General features: G+C 39.3%; 1 protein-coding gene across 2 annotated transcripts in view; it reads right to left on the reverse strand.

Annotated features, from left to right (window-relative positions):
- Nucleotides 1–5,822: 5,822 nt before the first annotated feature.
- The window catches only part of lhfpl4a (LHFPL tetraspan subfamily member 4a), an 85,030-nt gene continuing 68,547 nt past the window's right edge, over nt 5,823–22,305 (reverse strand). The window contains exons 3-5 of one of the 2 annotated variants that reach the window (XM_049571748.1): nt 20,033–20,049; nt 15,436–15,468; nt 5,823–7,500 (exon numbers count right to left, since the gene is read on the reverse strand). In XM_049571748.1, the coding sequence (XP_049427705.1) occupies nt 7,447–7,500; nt 15,436–15,468; nt 20,033–20,049 (104 nt within the window). In that variant the 3' untranslated portion in view covers nt 5,823–7,446. The remainder of the gene's footprint in view (nt 7,501–15,435; nt 15,469–20,032; nt 20,050–22,305) is intronic. The other variant, XM_049571757.1, reaches the window with a different exon arrangement.

Consider the following 22,305-nt stretch of genomic DNA (forward strand, 5'->3'; position numbering starts at 1 on the left):
GTATTTTTTTTATATAATTTTAACCCTTTAATGCCATTTTGGGAATATTTACCCACATGGTTTAAATGATAAAAACACAAAATATGAAACAATTTGCGTGTATGTATGTGTGTCTGTATGTGTGTCTGTGTGTGCGTGTGTTTGTGTGAGTGTGAGTGTGAGTGTGTGTGTGTGTGTGTGTGTGTGTGTCTATATGTATGTGTGAAGTTGTTGTTGCAGTTGGAATAATAACCCACATTTTTGAAATGCTACAAACACAAAATATGAAACAATTTGCGTGTGTGTGTGTGTGTGTGTGTGTGTGTGTGTGTGTGTGTGTGTGTGTGTGTGTGTGTGTGTGTGTGTGTGTGTGTGTGTGTGTGTGTGTGTGTGTGTGTGTGTGTGTGTGTGTGTGTGTGTGTGTGTATATATATGTGTGTGTGAAGTTGTTGCAGTGGGAATATTAACCCACATTTTTGAAATGCTACAAACACAAAATATGAAACAATTTGCGTGTGTGTGTGTGTGTGTAGGTGTGTGTGTTTTGGGGGGAGAGGTGAAAATGTGGTCTATTGGCATAAGAAAGAGAGGGAGAGACACGAGGATATGCAAAAGTGCAAAAAAGACTTTGCTTTGGTAACAAAGTGCTACTTTTGACTTCGAGTACAAGTACTGTAGTGTGTATGGAGCTCTGTGTTGGTGTGTGTTTGGGTGGGGGGTGAATATGTGGTCTGTGGGCATAAGAAAGTGGGAGAGACATAAGGGTGTGCAAAAGCGTAGACTCACAACTCCCTACGTTTTAGAGCCAATAGTAAATCTGCAGGGCGGTCCTACAGTGGCTCGCTGAACTCTTGTGCTTGTAAACATAGTCACACTAGAAACGCGTGTAGCGGTACAAAATGGCTCAGCCGTGCTCACAGAAAACGCCGTCAAAGTTAGTGGATGTTTGTCGCGTTTGCAGCGACAACTAAAAGAAACAAACATAGTCTTTTACAAGGCCATGACTCATCCGTCTGGCCGGACTATAGAGGGAATCGCCTTGTTGTTTACAAAGAAAACCAGCAGAGCTTTTAGCTATATATATATATATATATATATATATATGTATGTATCACATTTTTTTTCACATCACTGTATCACCGTTTGGACTAATCCGATGTTGTAAAGTCTATAAACACAATGATTGACCAAACATTACTATTTCTGTGTGCACGTTTACTTTAGCTGGGCTAACCGTTAGCTGTTAGCCCTATTAGCTGTTAGCAGTGTCTGTAATACAGTACAGTCACCGGACCTGAACCCAATCGAGATGGTTTGGGGTGAGCTGGACTGCAGAGTGAAGGCAAAGGGGCCAACAAGTGCTAAACACCTCTGGGAACTCCTTCAAGACTGTTGGAAAACCATTTCAGGTGACTACCTCTTGAAGCTCATGGAGAGAATGCCAAGAGTGTGCAAAGCAGTAATCAGAGCAAAGGGTGGCTATTTTGAAGAAACTAGAATATAAAACATGTTTTCAGTTATTTCACCTTTTTTTGTTAAGTACATAACTCCACATGTGTTCATTCATAGTTTTGATGCCTTCAGTGAGAATCTACAATGTAAATAGTCATGAAAATAAAGAAAACGCATTGAATGAGAAGGTGTGTCCAAACTTTTGGCCTGTACTGCAGGTAATAACTCATTAAACGGTCCGTGAAAAAAATATCTTTTCCAGCGGATATCTTAGTTACAACATGATTGAGCTAGCAAAGCAGTTTTGTGTTGCTATGTGTGGTATTTATTCAGTTTTGGGAAATCACAATGTCTAGAAAGCATCAGTGGCTGCAGCTGACAGGGACAGCTAACACTAGCAGCAAAGCTAACATCAGGATGTCATCTGTTAAAAGCCTCCCATTGTCGGATACGATATGAAACTACTCCATTTAGCTCAATAATGTTGTAACTAAGACATCCGCTAGAAAAAATATTTTCTTCACGGATGAGCACACGTTTGATAAAACAGAGTTTAATCTCTTGGCATCCATTTTCAAGCTCTCTGTGTGTTTGTTTCCTTGCGGACGAGAAAAGGAGGAGCGCACATTTCCGAGAAGGCGTGTCCTTTTCAAAAATGCAAGAGGCGTTGCTTTGTTGCCGGCTGTTTTTGCCGGTGTGTTAAACACACTTTAGAAAGGAGTGTCCCCAGACTATCAGAAGGCGGAGATCTTTGATTGTCTGGTGGCGAGACTTGCAAAAGCGAGCAAAATAGACTTTCTGTTTCCCTGTACACAAACACACACACACACACACACACACACACACACACACATACACACACACAAATAATTTTCTCAATACACACATTCACACCAAACTTTTACATCAATACAAACACAAACAGACCATTTTTGTTGTAATTATGTATTCTGTTGCCAAGCAACAGTCAGAAATGCAAAGTCATTGAGTATTTTTAATTGAAAAATGCAAAAAATGTACCAAGGGGAGCACAAGGTATTCCTACAATGCCATGTCTTTCAAATTGGCATTTGACAAGAAAGGAGCATTTTGAAATGAGTAAGAAATGTGCATTGCCCATTGATGTTAATCATTATGCTATCTCTTGATAGTAATGCCAGCAAATATGTCCAAATAGCAAGAATAAAGCTAATTTCATTTATTTATAAATATTCTGAAAACAGAAGTTTGAAATATATGAGTATTTCCATGTCCTTCCATGCTTATAAAAAGTATGTCATACTCAAAAATCAAATGAGAGCTGGCCTGCCGGGCTTATGAGAATTTTGGACTTAAAAGCAGGGTCATGGATCAGAAAAGGTTTGGAAACCCTAGACTAAAGACTTACAAATACTTATACATAGAAGTGAATAGATAGAAAGATGGAAACAAAAATAATAAAACAGCATAATTGTGTTTATTTGAGTGTGGAAAACTATGGAAACAAAAGAGTGCCTGCAGATATTTTGTTTTGATCAGAATTTCAGTTCTCTTTGTGACCTACTTTATTCAAAAAGGGTCTTACTATAACTTAACTATAGTCAAATGTGATTGATATATATTTTTGAATTTTTTGTCACATAATAGCAGAAAAACAGCCTTTACGTATGCCTCACCATTATTGTGTATATGTTCTGCCATATACACATATGTGCCAAGTGTTGCAGATACGTGCCAAAAGTTCACATTTCAAAAATGCTTCTTCACTTTTAACTGTAGCAATTTACCAGCAACATTAGCACTGTGGGTGGAGCTGTTAGTACAGCTTACAGTACTGTTCCAGAGCAGTAAATACTGTGACGACCAAAGGGAAATGTGCAGCACAAGAGCCTTGTTATTCTCACTGTGAAGTGAATATACCCCTAGCTATGAGACTACCAAACCAAAGTGCAGGCATGGGAAAAAGTTGTCGTGAACCCAGCTGACAGCATTTGTATCCATCTGCTTGGTGCTAGCATGCAACTACAGCCCAGTGTTGTTGGACTGAATCTATACTTGTGTGGTTTTCAGAGAACAATGAGACACGTCTAAGGGCACAGTCACACATTAGGGAATGCAGGCAAGTGACCATTGCCTGCTGTGGCAATATTTGGGCTGAATTTGTGAATGCTGTGTGTGAGACATGTGGAAAGCTAGCTTGCCAGCTAATGTTAACTAGCTTGTTAATAAATATCGCGAAATATGTTATTGGTGCATTTTACATTTTCTTATATTCCATGCCTGTCTCCCAACTCATTGCCAGCTCAGGCAGCATCTCTCCTTTGGGGCAGCATGGATTTTTTATGGCTAATATTATACAATAGGCTGGCTCAGTCAGTGTCTCCTTCACACATACTTCTTTGCTGTTGGGTGAGGCTGCAACTTCAGTGGTCAAAGTTCACCAACGTTGAACTCCATGTGACGCAAAGATGAGAATTGACATTTCACTTAACCATGCCCCTTTGTGATTGTTCAACAAGCTGCTGGAGTAAGCATGTAAACCACACTCTAACTAACTGCACTCCCTGAGGAGATAATATTATATATTTGGAAAAACGAAATAGTGATTCCACAGAGAGGCAGGCAGAGGGGTCTACAAAATGCACTTGAAGGATATATCCAGGATGTCAAACTGACTCAGCAGCAAAAATAGGTTAAAAAGATCAAGATAGTTAGCCAGAGCCGAACTAGTCTACAGATCACAGTTTAAAAGTGAACCACCACACCACTGGTGATCGCTAGCTACACTTTTCAGGGTTTGATTTTGGTTTTGGAACAGGGAAGAAACGTATTTCTCCTTCCAACCTCTCCAGGTAATGAGTAACATATAATACACGATGTGATCCAGACACAAACATTTAGCTTGAAATCCACAAAACCAGCCTGAAAATGAAGGAAATCTGAAATTATTGCGTGAGAGTCTATGGGGCACAGCTGTGTCGTTGTCACACCCTGGTCTGAGCGGGCCTGATGCTACGCTATGATTGGCCATTCTGCATCCGGGGGCGGGACTTAGAGAACGGTCAATGTGCTTTGCAACCAGAAGCAAATGTTGTATTTGCCTACTGCCCCAGCTTGTTCTCATCCCCGCTTTGTCAAACACCGCTGCTTTGTCAGTGACTTTGGTGTCAGACACAGACACAAAAATGCACCTTTTGTGGCTGTATGATATGCCGCCAGGCGGCATCAGTTTATAATGCTGCCAAACTGCATAAGTTTGAAACACCTCCAGTAACAACTTAGTAAGAGACTCTTCATCACCTATGAGAGGGAAGAGGACGGTGCAGAAAGGGAGAGGTATGTCAGATAATTTTTTAAGCACTGCAAAGTGATAAATGTTTTTTTTTTTTGGATTAGGGGAGGGGTATACAACTTAATGGCTGTGTTTTATATTTTACTGCTGATGTTTAAAGAAAGCATGCATTCCAAACCAGAAGGCAGTTTTTCTTTACAAGTTATCAAAATGATACCATTTATCATATCCAGGAAGTGTAAAAACAGAAATGATCATTTCTGATGGTCCGTGAACACAGTACATGGGATGAATGCTTCTGTCAGAAAAAACATAATCAAATCCAAGTTTAAAATAATGATATTTCATCACAATCACTTTATTCTGCGTCTGAAAAACCAAGGCATCTTCAACTTTTAACTTTCAAACATCAAGTTTAAAAAAAATCTAACAACTAATTCATAGTGGAGGGAAGGTCATGAACTTTCCACCAGTCACTCAGGAAGGCTCAAGGAAAAATGGCCGCATTTCCCAGATCCAGTTAAAAAGATCTTAGCGCTAAGAGCTTCTTAAGAACGCTCTTAAGCCTCCCGTGAAAGAAAAACACATTGCCCAGATTGCTCTTAGCTTAAGAAGATCTTTCACTAAGAAGGAGTTGTAAGATCGAGCTGACCCACTCCTAACAGTCTTCTTAGCGACCAAACGCTCACAGCTCCAGCCGCGTCAGGCAAATTAATATTAGCCTACACAGAGATATTAAAACAGTGCGCACCATATATATTTTGATCTATTTTAAACTTCAGATTTATACTGTTTAGCATTAATTTGTAACAGAAAATAACAAATTTCATTCTGACAATATAAATCTGAAGTATAAAATAGATCAAAATATATACAGTGCACACTGTTTTAATATCTCCTTGCTTAGTGTAATATTAATGTGCCTGACGCGGCTGGAGCTGTGAGTGTTTGGTCGCTAAGAAGACTGTTAGGAGTGGGTCAGCTCGATCTTACAGCTCCTTTTTAGTGAAAGATCTTTTTAAGCTAAGAGCAACGTGTTTTTCTTTCACGGGCGGCTTAAGAGTGTTCTTAAGAAGCTCTTAGCACTAAGATCTTCTTAACTGGATCTGGGAAACGCGGCTATTGTTAGTTTATTTTGAAAAAGACTGTATGCATGTAAAATTTCCTGTGAAAATGGAAGTGTATTTTGAAAAGACACAATGGATGTAACAAGTGTAAATTGACATGGCATCCTAGAATGTCAGCATGTCATATATGGATGTGAAAGTCCACTGACAAAGTGCCAGTATTTGACGAGGTGGGATGAGAACGCGTTGTCTGCTTTCATTGAATGGAAGTGAGCGGGAAGCGAATATTCGCTGGTGATAACTTCACTCACATGTGACATCGCACTAAAACTGTAGATTTAAAGGTAAAATTAAATAAAATACATCTAGGCCATTCTCACTTGCTATCCAGCCTTTGCATTCAGCTGCGTCGTCTTTCCAAAATCGACATGTCAAATTAAAAATGTATGTATTTCTAAGCACTAATCTCTCTCCATAGAAAGGGTCCTGTGTTGAATTAGAACAGGGGAGCAGCACGGCGCATGGTGTCTTTTGTCTTGATGAAAGTCTGTGCTGGGTCTGTCCTCTCGACATGGAGGCTTAGCTCTGTGCTCTTCAGCTGGTGGGCCTGGATAGTGCAGCAGACTGCCAGTTTGACTTAACGGAGTCTGAGCCCTGCTGATTGTTTAGAGGAAGCCTCATCTTTGCAAGCCTGAGATAGATGCAGCATGCAGGGCCTTTCCTGGTGGTGAACATACAAACAAAACCTAGTACAAACTACAGCACAACTGAATGTGTCTAGTGGGTTGGGGGAGGAAACGTTCTTTAGAAATGAAGAGACAGAATGTAGTGATGTGAATGATTTAAAGAGCCGGGGACAGGGAGGATGTGTCTCTGCTTCTCACCTTGTTTGATTCTCAGTGTAGTGTGGGCTGAAGGATGATGGGTGGCTCAAAGGTACACGCAGGGTTAAAAGACAAGTGGAACCCACACCTTTTTTTTTTTTTGTTCTACTCCACAGCGTACAAAGATGTGTCATGTATGGGGGCAAAAAAGTGCCTCAAAATCCTTCTTTTTACCCTGTTTACATACAAACATCTCATTTACATACGTGTTTTATTTCTGTAGTTCCTGGGATTAGACTTTGTCATATACAAAGAGCAGTTGAAAATTGGCCTGAAAAAGACTTCAAAATTACTCTGTGGCTGTACAAAATCATCTTTTTTCCTTGTTCTTGTTTTTTTTTCTGTTTTGTCAGAAGTAGCACCTTTGTGCTTTTACATATGCACTTTATAATGTTGCTTTTAAAGCTGGAAAACACCTTTTCCCACTCAATAAAAATATGTATATTTTCATAGAATACTCCTACTGCAAGCATTATAATTATCATTATCAATAACTTCATAATCTTTCTTATAGCAACATTAGAGACAGTAACACTGTGTGTTAGGAATAATTTTATCCCAGAGTTTGGTAAAGCTGATCATCATACTTCCTCTCAGGATGTGTTTCTCTTCCATCACACCGGGTTTGCCTTTGTTAGGTGATTCCACTTCGGCTGTATTTTACAAACTGCTGGAGTTTGGCCTCCAGGCCCGGATCAAAGGTTTAACCTGAAGAGCTTCAGAGAGAAGAGGAGGAGCAAGAGCAGGACGGATGGAGGTGGGGGATTGGAAGAAGAGGAGAGAAGTCTGGTTCTCAGTGGAACCGCTGGACTCCAAATCTTGGATCTTTGGTGTCCCGGATTTCAATCTGGAGGGGGAACAGAGAGAGAAGAGAAACAGCGTCAAGAGACATCTTAGCTGAGAAAAAATAATTAGACATGTTTGATGAGAAATGTGCCTAATCAGGTGAGCAAGAGAAAAGGGGGTGACACAGGAGGGAGCAGCAGGACTCATTTATGCTGTGTACTTTACACTGTACTGTACTGGAAACAACACTTTCAACACTGGCACACACTGAGCCGTGTTTATGAAGCCACAGAAGTGACAAATAACAAATGCATATTCAGTAATATAACTAGTTACTTGTAATGAAATGACAAAATGACTGTAATTGTAATCAGTTACAGTTATCGAGAAAAAAGGAATTACATTGCAGTTACTAATCAAAATGTTGGTGATAACAGAGGGGTTACGTCTGGACATATTCTTCTCAGTTGTAAGATTGTATGTGGAATGAAACATTCATTGTGTTGCTTTGCATCTGTTGGCTGTGCAGGAATGTCTTCCATTGGCATAGCCTATTTCTGGAATTTTTTTTCAGCTTTATTACCCAGTTTAAAATATTCATTCATTCATTCATTTTCTAACCGCTTCATCCTCTTGAGGGTCACAGGGGGGCTGGAGCCTATCCCAGCTGACATCGGGCGAGAGGCAGGGTACACCCTGGACAGGTCGCCAGACTATCGCAGGACTGACACATAGAGACAGACAACCATTCATGCTCACATTCACACCTACGGACAATTTAGAGTTACCAATTAATCTAGTCCCCAACCTGCATGTCTTTGGACAGTTTAAAATATTTGTTAGAAAAATCAAATGTAATTACCATGGTTACATTACTCTGATAAGGTAATTTAAATAATTACATTATTCCATTTTTAACAGGGTTACTAGTAATCTGTAACCTATTACATTTCAAAAGTAAGCTTCTCAACACTGTGCATATTTAATATATAATGTTGACTTTAAGGGAGACAAAACCACAGAATTCGAAATTGAGAAGTCGAAAGTATAAATGAACACATACACTGAGTTAAAGGTCCAGTGTGTGGGATTAAGGGGGATCTAATGGCAGAGATGGAATATCATATTCATAACTTTTCATTAGTTTGACTTGTTTTCATTCGTTTATAATAACCTGGAAATTAGAATTGTGTTTTGTATCTCTTATACAGAGCCCACCATGATGTTTACACAGTAGCCCAGAATTGACAAACCAAACAGTGGCTCTAAATAAAGACATTTTGTATTTTCACATCGGCCACCGTTGTTCTCTTACATGCTTGGCCCGTGGTAGAGGTTTCAGTTGGTTGCAATCTTCATTGTCACCACCAGATGCCACTAAATCCTACACACTGAACATTTAAAGGGAGTGAGTCAAAATAGAAGTTGATATCCACCTTATTCCCAGCCCCCATGATACCTTGCCTGAGTTATGGGCACGACTCTCAGCGCTGAACTGAGACTGGCGTTTTCCAGTGGTAACAGTACACTAACAGTACACTAATCCTCTCTTCAAGAGGGACTGGGAAATAAAACATGTAGAACACACCACCTGTTACACCTCAGATGGTATAATGTGACCATACCTCTATCATCTCTGACGGCCATCTCAAAACATTTGTTGTTTTCATATTTAACCAAGCACGTTAACAGTTAGCTTGTCATATTGTTAACTTTAACACAGCCTGAGCTAGTGTACAGTAAACATCTACTCCTTCTAAAAGATGATCTATGATTTCTTACAACTCATAAACAGACATTAACACATTCAGTATAAATTTCAGCTCCATGTTAAGTGAATAAATGTGATGTTTCTCAGATGATGCTCCACTTGTCTGCTGCTGCTGCTGATGATGATTTATTAAATCAGAGTTTTCCTGAGTGAAACATGACACTGAATTTAGTAGCAGACTTCAGTAATATCAGTCATATAATAGTAGTAGTAAAATAAATAATTCTAGACATTCATTTTTTATGATGTGAAAGAGGAACAATTAATCATTAACACATTCTCAGCCTAGATGACTAAATACATAATGTAAGGTATGATGCTGAGTTTATTTTATAATTGGCAATTTTCTAATGAGGGGTGAGAATCCACCCAGACAGGGAGACACAAATATCATGTAGTGACATTGACAGACAGTAGTGACAGACCTGTCATTGTAGGTGTCATTCACTTCCATAAATTCTGATTTAATACTTCTCCGCTCTTGAAACTTTTATGGTGTATTATTTCTTCTCTCATTCCAAACACATGAAAACATACTGTAGGCCTATATACAGTATCAGAATAGGGTTTGCAAGAAAATGCAGGACAAATTAAGTCCTGTATTGGGTCACTGAAGGACAGTGCGTTTTATTTTTCAATAAGAGATGATCTGGTCTTATACAGGATGGGTGGCATCCTATTCCTCTCTGGAGGTTGGCAAATGAAACTGTACCGCTGGTTACATGAACAATCCCTTTTTGTTCTGGGTGCATGGTCAACACACTGTGGTTGAAGAATCAAATCTAGCTTGGTCTGGTTAGTAGTAATGTTAGAGTTGTGGAAAGCACAACATGTACCAGAGCCCTGCAAGGACATTTTAGAAAACACTAATTTACTGTTGGTTAAATATCTGTTAAATGAAAAGCAAAGCAGTATTTGCTAAATTAAAGGTGAATTACTTTTGAAAAGAACCACCATTGGTGGTTAGCCACCATGATTAGCCACTGAGTCTAACCATAGACAGTCCCTCAGGAATAAGGTGGATAAACATTAATGCTTGTACTGGCTTTGTATTTTTACATTCACTGTGGGCTGAATCAGATTTGTCATTCTGGAGACTGATTTATTCAACTACAAGAATTTTTTAGCAACCAGGATCTCGTTAAACATAATCTGCATGAAGTCCTAACAAGCTACTACAAGCATACTTTCAAAGCGATTTGCTAAATTGAGTTGCATCATTGAAACCTAAAAAAACAAAAGCAATAAAGTACATAAACAATAAGTTACTGCATCAGTACCTGTAACATGACTTACAATAATGGTAGTTTTAACAGCCCAAACAATATATTAAACGTAGCAGCAGTTATCCCTGGCAGTTACTGAGTGTAAATATTTAGCAATAACTATATAAGAACTATTTTTTTTTGGTGCAACCACTTTTAATTCTATGATGCAGTTACATCTTAAACTCCAGAAACAGTTGACACAAAACAGCAGCAAAAAGAAAATGCAATGTTACACCCTTTTTCATTTCCTTTAACCAATTTAAGTGTCACAGTGACAGACATATAACAAAGAACAATACAGTGACGTCAGTCTCCTCCACGTTCTGTGGCGCTGTTGTTGCATGTAATTTGATTCGCCTGATTTTCATGCTTCTTCAGATGATTCAAGCCATTTGATAGTCATGTGACATTTGTTTAATGCTGCATGAATCAATGTTTGCACACCAGGAGGCAGAAAAACACCACAGATCCACAGCCACCACCATGGCCTGTCCCTGAATCCTTGTTTCTGGTCATGTGATGTTCAGTATTTGCTCCTTCTTTCACTTCTGTTTTGGTCTCCACCAACTGTCTGGATCTTTTGCTTTATATTGTGACACTATAATTCATTCATCCAGTCACTGGATTCAATGTTAATATCAAAAATAGTGATTAATGCATGTTTAACTTTATTTGACTCTTGGCTCTGAAACCACTAAAACATGTTTGACTCGCACCAGCTGTGTCATCTCATCATCATCATTTGTAGTTTGTGATTTTTGGATAGGGGCGGCACGGTGGTGTGGTGGTTAGCACTGTCGCCTCACAGCAAGAGGGTTGCCGGTTCGATCCTCTAAATTGTCCGTGTGAATGTGAGCGTGAATGGTTGTCTGACTCTATGTGTCAGCCCTGCGACCTGTCCAGGGTGTACCCTGCCTCTCGCCCGATGTCAGCTGGGATAGGGATATCCTCTGCGATCCTCAAGAGGATGAAGCGGTTAGAAGATGAAGATGAAGATGAAGATGAAGATGAAGAAGAAGATTTTGGATAGTCTTCTTCACACCTAATCTCCTTCCTATGTCTGCTGCTCTGCTCTATTCGGTTGCAGATGGAAGGGAGAGAGGCGGCAGAAGGACTCTGACATATGAGTCAGTGTGAGCCAGCGAGATGAAAAAGAAACATACTAATTCAATGGGCTTGAAAGGTCACGCCTTTAATATATTTTTTTCTGGCATTTTCCACACTCCCTCTTTCAATGCAGTATTATTTTAGAGAGCCTTTTTTCTACTGGTTTAAAATGTAATACCTACTATATACAGGAGGATTCAAATTGAATATATTTTTATATGTATTTATTCTAACATTGCATCCAATTTTTTTTAAAAAATTCAATAAGAGATGAAAGATTCATCAAATAAATAATGTATTAGTGCCTTTCCCTCTATTAGATAAACAGAAAGGCACACTAACAGAAGCTTGTGATGCAGATGGGTGCTACTTACTGACCTGTCAATAATGAGGTCATAATAAAGACCATTTAAGTAAGCAGCTCAGCAACACTGGACATTCACCCAGGAAGCCCGTTGTTTGCTTCTCGTATGAATGTAGAGCCGAACCATAATGTTTTTTTCTAAACTTAACCACATGCATTAGTTCCACTGTGAAATAAACATAAATACACAGTATTTTGCCGATGTAAGTTTATTTTGACTGTAGGCTATGCATCTAACGAGCAGAAACTGTACATTTGCTGTGAAAATGGAAATGTATTTTAAAAAGACACAACCAGTGTAATAGGTATAAATTGACATGTCGTTCCGTAACATAAACTAGAGACACACTCAGGATACCTAGTGGGTAATATGTAGACGTGAAAGTCCACTGACCAAACGGCGATATGTTGTGATAGAGCAGGATATTAACAGCTTGAGCACTCTCAGCTGGTTCAGCTTCTGGTTGTGTTATTAATCTGTTTAGGATGACCTGTCACTCTAGCTTTGTCTTCCCCGGTGGATGCCAAATTTGCACTGACAGCCCTAATACTATTGACAGTAATAAATCAGCCCAGTCGCCAGACAGAAATGTTGGCATTGTACATTTCTGCAATCCACAGATATTCTACATTTGTATGTTTCATGTAATTCAAATTACTGACAGGTGACGTGAATAACACTGATCATCTTGTTACAATGCAATATTCTGCTAGGACACCTTCAAGCCCCAACCTCCGGGGGAGACGAGTGAGACCAATGCGGAAGTGCCAAAAACTGCAGTTCACTGACTGTCCACTTGAGGCTGGCTCCGGAAGTGAGTCAATTCCCATAGACCCCCATGTTAAAATGCCCAACTTTAGAGCAGAAATAAATATGTTTACAGCCTGGTACAAAAAATGGTTTTGGTCTCTATAGTTAAGTTCCCTTTTCATGACAACTCTGAGGAGGGTGAATTTTTTTCTAACTCTTCTGTTTAAATGTTATTAAGGTTTGAAATTGCGCATAATTAAGGGCGTGGTCACTTTGACTGACAGGTCGCACCATCACGGGTAGCTAACTAGCATGCTAACTAGCCGCTGGCTCTGCTGCAGAGCTGAGCCTCGACTCGGCCGTCTGCTCGGCGTCATCTCAGCCAATTCGTGCCCATGTTCAAGGCATTGAACCTGTCCTCTCAGCTTATTTTATACAGTCTATGGACACCTTGGGTTCCTGGCATTCATGTGGATGCTACCTGACGCACTCCGTCCATCCAAACACCACTGCAGACCAAGTACCCCACCTCAACAGCACTCCCCAGAGGCAGTGCCAGAGTTTCCAGATCTTCCGGATCTGCACTCACACACACTCTGCACTGTAATTGCAGCTGGCATATGCATTTTAAAGAGCACAACAGCACTGTCTGTCATGAAAATTCACTGATGAAAGCATCTAAACACAACTTGACATGCTCCAGCAGTAGCAAGATTTGATTTTGCCAAGTAGGACACGGTCCTAGATCAACCCACATTGCATTCCTGGACTAACATTGCAATTGACCAATCAAAGCCCTCTGACATCATCACTGTGCTGCTCCTGCACTCTTTTGGGTGTCTTTAGAGCTAAACTAGCTTTCCAAATTGAAGTTAGTACAACTGAACAAAATCCTCACTAACAATCAACAAAATCTGTATAAGTTAGGCCTACTGAAGGGTCAGAGTTAGCTTGCTAGCTAGGTAGGACATTCTAACGAGTAAGCTTGCCAATAGGCTAGAATATTGTTCACTAACATTAAGAGTAAGGATAATGTGATTTCACAGCTGCAAAGACCTGCAATGGACACATTTCCCCTTTTGTTCCATAGCCCACTCAAAACAATTTTTTTGCAAGACTGTAGTGCTAGTGTTGATCCAGGACCATCATTGTCATCTTCATCCTGTGTAATTTATTTATATTGATCAAGGATCATCATTCACATGCTGATATTGTATAACTTGTTTATGTTGATCCAAGACCATCATCATCATCATCATCATCAACGTTGACCCTGGATAATTTGTGTAGGTTGATCTTGGACCATCATTGCCATGTTGATCCTGAATAGAATTACAAACTGTGATCCAGGACAATCACTGCTTTATTGATGTTGACATAAACAAATATCCAGAATCAGTGTGGCAATGATGGCCCTGGATCAACACAATCAAATCTATCCAGGATCAACATGGATAGTGCTGGATCAACATAAACATATGATCTAGGTCAACATGACAGTGCAGTCCTGGATCAACACATGCATTGTAATCTTGCAAAATAATAATAACAACAAAATAAAACAGGTATTTGCACTGAAAAAATTATATTATCCTTACTTTTTGTTGGTGAACCTACTTAGCAGGATAACTAGCTATGATTGTAGGCTATTGGTAAGCTTACTTGTTAGCATAATCTCCCTATTTAGCAAGCCAACTTGCTAACCCTGCAGGTGCTTATAAGGATTTTGTTCAATTGTACTAACTTCAATTTGGAAAACTAGCTTAGCTCTGAAGAAGCACAAAGAAATTTTGAAAAATGGGAAAGTGGGATGTTGATCCAGGACAATCCCCTACCTAAATCACGTGCTCCAGGCACATTATGATCAGAAATCAGAGAGAAATTGATAACATCAGCAACCAAGATTGCATGTTTCCCTGACCTTAGCATGTAGCCGCATGTAACAGTGTACATAATGTAAACACAGATGATCATAAAAAGAAATCTGTCAAGAGCTGATGTCATTTGGTTGCAAAAAAAAAGTTGGGGAAAAAGTTTTCAGAATTATCTCTAGCCTGAGGTTTTTGCTTACAGGGATCACTTGTTTAAAATGAACATTTAACATTTTAACATTAAATATATGACAGAAAAATAGGAATAGCTAAATAGGTCCCTTTAATTTTGAGACGTCCTATCTATGAGTTGAGCCACAATTTGTTGTTTTGACATATCTTTTAGTGTGCAGATTAAAAAAATGAGATACAACATGTCATTAAGTTTTAGAGTTATTGCCAGTCATAATACTGGACAGAGCCATGGTAGTTGTTTCCCCCTGCTTCAGGTCTGAAAACTTATCTAAGAATATTGCCTGCTGACACTAGTGGTTTTATTTTTCTCATCTAACTTGTCACAAATGGTAAATGGACTGCACTTAGTAGTGCCCTTCTACCTTAGCTTGGCAGTTCAGTGTAAGAAATCTTAAAAAAAAATGAATTTAACCAGTGCATCATTCACACCATCAGTGGCTAGAACACAGCTACTAATTTTCTATTACAGCTGAGCAAATTCAACACAAAGACAACATAAGAAGAGGTAAAGGGGGTTTCACAGTGCATTGCCTTTCACAAGACAGAGGAGAGGACAGCCATCAGTTCCTCACTAAAAGGTAACTGATCCGAGTGCATGCAAGGGTGACATGCTGCAGAGCTGGATCAACACGTCATATAAACTAATAGGAAAAAACTGGTTGGTCTTACTCCATCCATTTGTAGAGATGAGCCAAGATGGAGCTTAAGGGAGGAAACAGTTTCAAAATCAGATCATCATGGTTTATTTCTTTTTATAAATGTCTTTTTAAAGAAAGTTAACACAAACAATGTTTCACATTCTCACCAGTTCAGACATACACATTGGGAGCTGCTCTGTGGTGCGGTGGTTTAGCACAACTATTATTACAGGCCAGACTATGGACCCTCACTGGTCCAGAGATTCAAACTACCAACCCAAAATTCACAAGCCCACTCTCATAAAATCCAGGCGATGACTGCCTCTGTTCATTACTGTTTCACACTCAACATACAAAAGCTAAATGGACTTGCACTTTTATAGCACCTCTGTAGTCTTCTGACTACCTAAAGTACTTTTTTCCCGACAGTCACATTCCCTCTATCACACCTTGTATGGTATGAATGCATGGTGCCACCTGCTAGCCAGCTTAAACATTTACACACACTCTGTACAGCCATTTAGGGTTCAGTATACTTTAGAATACTTTGACATATGGACTGGGCAGTGGTGTATGGTAGTTAGGGTGGGCCCCAGTGCACACTGATGACGGGCCCTTGTGTTAGATTTTGTGTCAGAACAGCTACCGTACATTTTATAGTATCCTCACATTATCAAATACAGACTTGACATTGAACAACATCAACATATACATTGCCAATCATCACTGCAAGTCTGCAAAATAAGAAATTATTCATTTAAATTTATTTTTTAAAAATACTTTATTTGTAGTTTACATACTTCATGTTAAATGCACATATCATCTTGTTAAAGATTATTACTGACTTTTTCACAAAAGAAAAAGAAAAAAGAAATATGGACGAAGGTCTGTTGTTAAAACTGTTTATGACCTTTCTGTGATGTTAGCTTTGTGATGCTAACAGTTAGCCCTGTTACTATGGCCACTTCTACACTGCCTCTTTGATGCCCGAATTTCTTGCTGTTGTTCCACCTCACTGTGCTATGCTTAAAATACAGTTGTACAATGTGGACACAAAGTTGTCTCAGCTCTGAGCTGAGAATGGAGGTGGTTAAAGTGCCAAATGTCTGTATAAATGGGAGAGCTGGCAGGATGGGATCATGGGCAGCATGGGTGTGACGTTTAATTAATTCATTAATTAAATTAATTAGTTTCCTTGCACAGTCACAAACTTTTACCTTCTAGCTTTTCATCTGCATCAAAACAATACATGCACAATAAAAGCTGGAAATGTAAAAAAACAAACAAAAAAGAAACACCACAATTATTGCATATTGGAATATTAATGCATTTTTTCATTCTGAAATATACAAGAGTAGGCACGAAAAAAATATTAAGACACATTTAGAGTTCCCCAATCTTTTCCTCTTGTAAAATTCTAAGAGGTAGAGATGATTTTCTTCATGCTGGTGCTTTTAACTATTTATTTTTTATGCACGGAGCACCCAGCTGCTCACGTCACATTTGTGTTGAGGGATTTCTTTGTACATCAGCTTGGCTTGTAATTTTTCTCTGCCCTCTCTGTCTTTGATGCTGACGTACACACAGAGAGAAGCTTCAGGGCCTGGTGTACGCAGCAGACACGCTCCTCAGTGAAAGGCCTTTCTCGACCTGACGTCTCCTCTCCATTCGCAGTAGGCCTGGCTCCTTTGGGAAGGAATTATGCCTGAGGATGTTTCCTACAGCATGCCACCACCTTTTGTTTTCTCACTAATTCCTCCTCTTCTTCTACCCCTCTGCCTCAGCACAGCCCTTTAGCCTGCCAACATTACCTGAATAGAATGTATCACTTTATCAGAGTCTCTAATGTGACCACACATTATCTCTCTCATGAGGAGGAGTGTAAGATATCTGACCTGACACCAGGTAGAGTCAGCTGAGGGGAAACTGCACTCACTGTGACGTGTTAAATGACAATAGCTAGCAGGATTACTCTGACAAGTATGTGACTGCGAGATACAATCTGTGCATGAGATTTAATAGATGGTCTGAACAGAGACATATTAACACTTTTCTTACATGATAATAGATACACTGAAATGCATGCAGCTATGGCAGGTTGTGCAGAGCTAGAGTATTTCAATTAGCAAAAGAAATTTGTGATACATCCTGCATTAAATCATGATGAGTCATAGAGAAGTTAACTTAAAGAAGTATTTCACTGCTGAAGGGATGATGTTTTGATAAAACTCTCACTCCGAAGTTGTCAAATACAGTGACTTCCAACGACAGACACTGATGAAAAAAGTAGGGCAACCAACTTTCCCCCGGGGGCAGCTGTTCGCTTCCCGCATGATTGTAAAGCCAAACCCTGTTCTTCTTACCTAAACCCAACCATGTGCGTGTGTTGGCTAAACATAACCACATGCATTTGTTGTTGAATGAAAAAAAAAAAACATCAGTTTGTGATGTTTTACTGACATGCGTGCATTTATTTTGAAAGAGACTGTATGTAAACTGTACATTTCCTGTGAAAACACAAGTGTGTTTTGAAAACAGACAATACATGTAACAGGCTGAAGTTGACACGATGTGCCAGAACGTCAACAACCAACTCACCCAGGCTACCTTGCCCATCATATCATGACGTTAAAAAGTCCATGACCAAAGTCTGATATATGACAAGGTCGGAGTGAGAATGTGTTGCTTGACCTGTCTGTGTAGTAAAAAGCGGCAAGCCGATGTCATTGGTGCTACATGACCAGAGAAAACAGAGAAAAAGGGCTATGGCATTTGCTTTTGCTCAAGAGGTAGGATACATACAACTACCAGAATAACTATCAGAATACACTGCACCACACTGAACCACTAAATGCTCCTGTTGATGGAGGATGCAAACTCAACACAGGAAACACAATGGCAGCCGTCTGGTAGTGGAAAATCTCAAATTACAGTTACACAGTAAGCTAAAAAATGTTTCTGAAAACATTTGAGGAGAGAAATAGGCAACAAAGTAACAGAATCTTGGATTATATTTGATCAGTGCTGCTTCGTTTTACAGTTTAATTTCAGTATTTTCAGCCTGTTTTTATAATACAGGAAACAGTATGATGCTCCTTTCCTGTTCGCAAATAACTGTATTTCAGCCAAACAGTACATTAAAATATGTTTCTGAAGACATTTTAGGCGAGACATAGGCAGTAACGTAACAGTAAGTTCTATCAGTAGTTCGAGCGACAGCCCTAGAGCCAGCAAAAATGTGCTGGATGACGCATTTGGATTTGAGTTAGGAGAGGAAACATTATGAGAGTAAAGTCATAAATCTACGAGAATAAAATCAAAATATTAAAAGAATAAAGTGGTAAATCTACGAAAATAAAGCTGAAATAAAGAATAAAAGTCCTAAATTTATGCCATAAAAATCTAAATATTGCAAGAATAAAGTTGTAAATCGACAAGAAAAAGTTGAAATATTATGAGAATAAAGTCTTAAATGTATGAGAATACAGTCAAAGTATTATGAGAACAAAGTCGTAAATCTACGAGAATAAAGACGAAATATTACAAAAAGGAAGTCGTAAATCTACAAGAATAAAAAACAACAACATATTACTGTCACCCCAACAAACATTGTTGGGGTGACAGTAATATACATTTTAGCAGTGCCAAAGTGATATAAACGCAGATTTCAGGTGATATTATTAGGTTTACAGTGTCATGTAACGCGTTTATTAACGCATCTATTCAGTTGTCATTTATACATCCCACTCCACTTGCAAGTGCGCCACCAGAAAATAAATATCCTCTGAGTGTTGTTATGTTATATTACAGACTACATTATAGAAGGGTGCCAGTGATAAGAACATCTGGGTGATGCTGCACTGTGCGTTACCATGTTGAGTGTGTTCCCATTCATATAGGCTACCTATAACAATGTATCCTGTATTACTTTGTGTCCTAAGGCTGCCTGAAAGCAGCAGGGATAAGGAACTGGCCTGGGTAACACATTATAGTACTTCAGTACTGTTAAAACACATATTAATCACCCCAACACTGTTTGTAAACACTTTTTAGCTTTTTATACCATGTTACGTCGGGTTTCTATTCTTAATCTGACTTATTTTCTCCCTAAAATGACAGGTTGACTTTCACAATATTAAGACTTTATTCTTGTGGATTTACGACTTTATTCTCGTAATATTACGACTGTATTCTTGTAGATCTATGACTCTATTCTTGAAATCTACGACCTTTTTTCTCCCTAATCCTCCTCAGTAGTTATGATACAAAGCTTGTTGAAAATCAATAACGTATCTTTTTAAAGATGTATTTGTAGCCTTTTTATAAATTAATAAGAAAATAAAAGTTTCAGTAAAAATCAGTGTCAGTCATCAGCAGTTCATAGCTACATCCCACTAAAGATAGTATTTATGTTATGTCCATGAATTTGTTTGTCCTCTTTTTTGTTTGTTCTTCCCTTTTTTTCTCACATGCAGCCTCTGAGTGTTTTGCATATAATACATGTATTACACGGTACTGTGTCTGTGAGTAGGTACAGTGTTAATGTGTTCAGATACACACTGTGCCATGCATTACAACACACAGACTATTCACAACCATACACGATAACAACAATAATGGGAACTTACCCTTGACACAGCAAAATCTGTAAAAAAAAAAAAAAAATACAAAAGAGAAAGAGTCATAATTTCACTATATTTACCTGGAAACTGAACTTCATCAGGAGGCTAACAGAGGCTAAAATGCACTATACTGTATAGTACTGTAATATCAGTGGTCCTGCTGTAGTCCATACATAGTAATAGTTCATACAAAGCCGTGTGTGTGTGTGTGTGTGTGTGTGTGTGTGTGTGTGTGTGTGTGTGATAGTAGTTATCACTGCAGAAGACCTGCTATGCAAACCTTTAAGTTTTGTCTTCATTTCCTAAACATTCTGGTTTATCAAATGCTACACTGTCCTGTAGAGGACACATTAAAGACACCATACACCTGTGTAGTGATGAGTGGGTTGACCCACAGTCTGTGGGTCCTGTGGGTTGACCTGCAGGCTGGGCAGTTTGGATAAGTGGGTGTCAGGTGGGTGGGTAATAAAGTGACATAGCAGCATTCTGAGCAAGTTATTAATAACGTGCAGAAACATTGTGAAATAGCCTAATCCAACATCCACCCTCTCTTCATCTCTCCTCCTATCTCTAGCACAGTAAGCCGCTTTTTCAGCTGCTGTACTCAGCCTTAATGTTATTTAGCTTTTGACCAGGAAAATCTGTTGAGGTACATCATATTTATAACTCTGCGGTCATAATGTCCGGTAAAAATATTTTGCTCTGCGTGTAACTAACACCGTGTCCTAACAGCAAGCGCCTCCCTGTCCATGCAGAATCTGCTAAATATGCACTTCTGTAATGTCATACTTCAAGGCGTAACCACTTAAAAGATGGGTGAGTACTTGCTGTCTTTCTAAGTTTGTACTTTTTAAACAGAAAACACATGTTATACACTATGACATTTACTGGAAATGTCATACTATATAGCCAACAGCTAGTAGGTTGTTATCGGCGACAGTCATTACCAGAAACTTTCAGCTCCAATTCAGGTCGGGTTCAGGCCATTGATTAATGCATATGTTTACTTGTTGGACTGGGCGGATTGGTGCAGGATTTAAACCCTGACCCATGCATCACCACTATTATGGTTTATCCACACAGGTGCTTTTACTTGTGCCTGATTAAACCAGGACTGTCCTTGGCTTTCACTCACTCTACTGTTGGTTTTGTTGTATATCTGCAAAGGCAGGACAGCTTCCACTGTAATCATTCTTATAAAAATGCAAAGTAATTCCCACCATAACTCCAAACAACTTGAATCTGAGCAAAACAGAACAACTGAAAACACCTGTGTGGTCTGCAGAGCAGAATTTACTGTTGACTGATTTTTTTTTATCTGTCTTTGTTTGTGTGAATTTGATCACTGCAGTGCTTTTGCAGTCCTTGATTTTAGCCACAACAACAAACATATTGAAACACACCAAATGTATGTGTGTGCCAGGAAGATGAAGACACAAGGAACTGCCACAACCTCTACTTTAAAAATATTCTATGTAGGATTTTCCTAAAAAAAAACCAATGTATAGACTCGTATAGAAGTAATCCCTCTCAGTCACCACTTATGACCCACTCTCATTGTGTGACGGTATAATTATCTCTCTGTCCTCTGCCCATATTTCATTATTTTCTTCTTACTTTGCTGTGTACAGGACATTCCTGGCCAACAAGGCACAGATGAGGTTGGGAATTTAAAAAAAGGTAGCGAAGAGGTGCAGCAGCATGCATTGAGGAGCAAGCTACAAAAATTGCGGACACAGCGTTGAAAAAATGCAAATATAGCAAAAAGAAATGTCAAGCGGACAAAGCTTGTTCCAAAATGAGAGTAAATCTGGGGTTGGCTTTCAGTGAAGGAGAAGATTAAGACTGAGGCCTGTTTTTTGTTGAACATGTGGGTACTGGCAATTAAGTTAGCTTGCTAGCATCAGCTTTTCCATTACAACAACTGTAGTGTGGGGTTGATGGCATTCATGGGCCATACCCTACTGGTTTGATTCGTTGCCATTACGTCAAGAGACAGCACGGTCAGTTAGCAAGACGGCGCTAACATTTTTCACAGTGAGAGCAAGCTATTATCAGGCTGAAATAACACCTCGAACGGAGAATGGAAATAAGAAAGTGGCTACACGGTGCTGCCTCTTTAAGGCTTCCTCACGCTCCATCTATGAAAGAGGGAGCAAATGTGCCCGGCCCCAGCACCGCTGCCTCTGAAGAGCAAGAGCCAGCTAGCAATGCATCTGCTAGCCTAAGTGCTACCTGTGAATAGCACCGATGGATGACCTTGGGGCCGACCAGCCCAA

Source organism: Epinephelus fuscoguttatus, linkage group LG1 (genome assembly GCF_011397635.1).
Source record: "Epinephelus fuscoguttatus linkage group LG1, E.fuscoguttatus.final_Chr_v1".
Taxonomy (NCBI): domain Eukaryota; kingdom Metazoa; phylum Chordata; class Actinopteri; order Perciformes; family Serranidae; genus Epinephelus; species Epinephelus fuscoguttatus.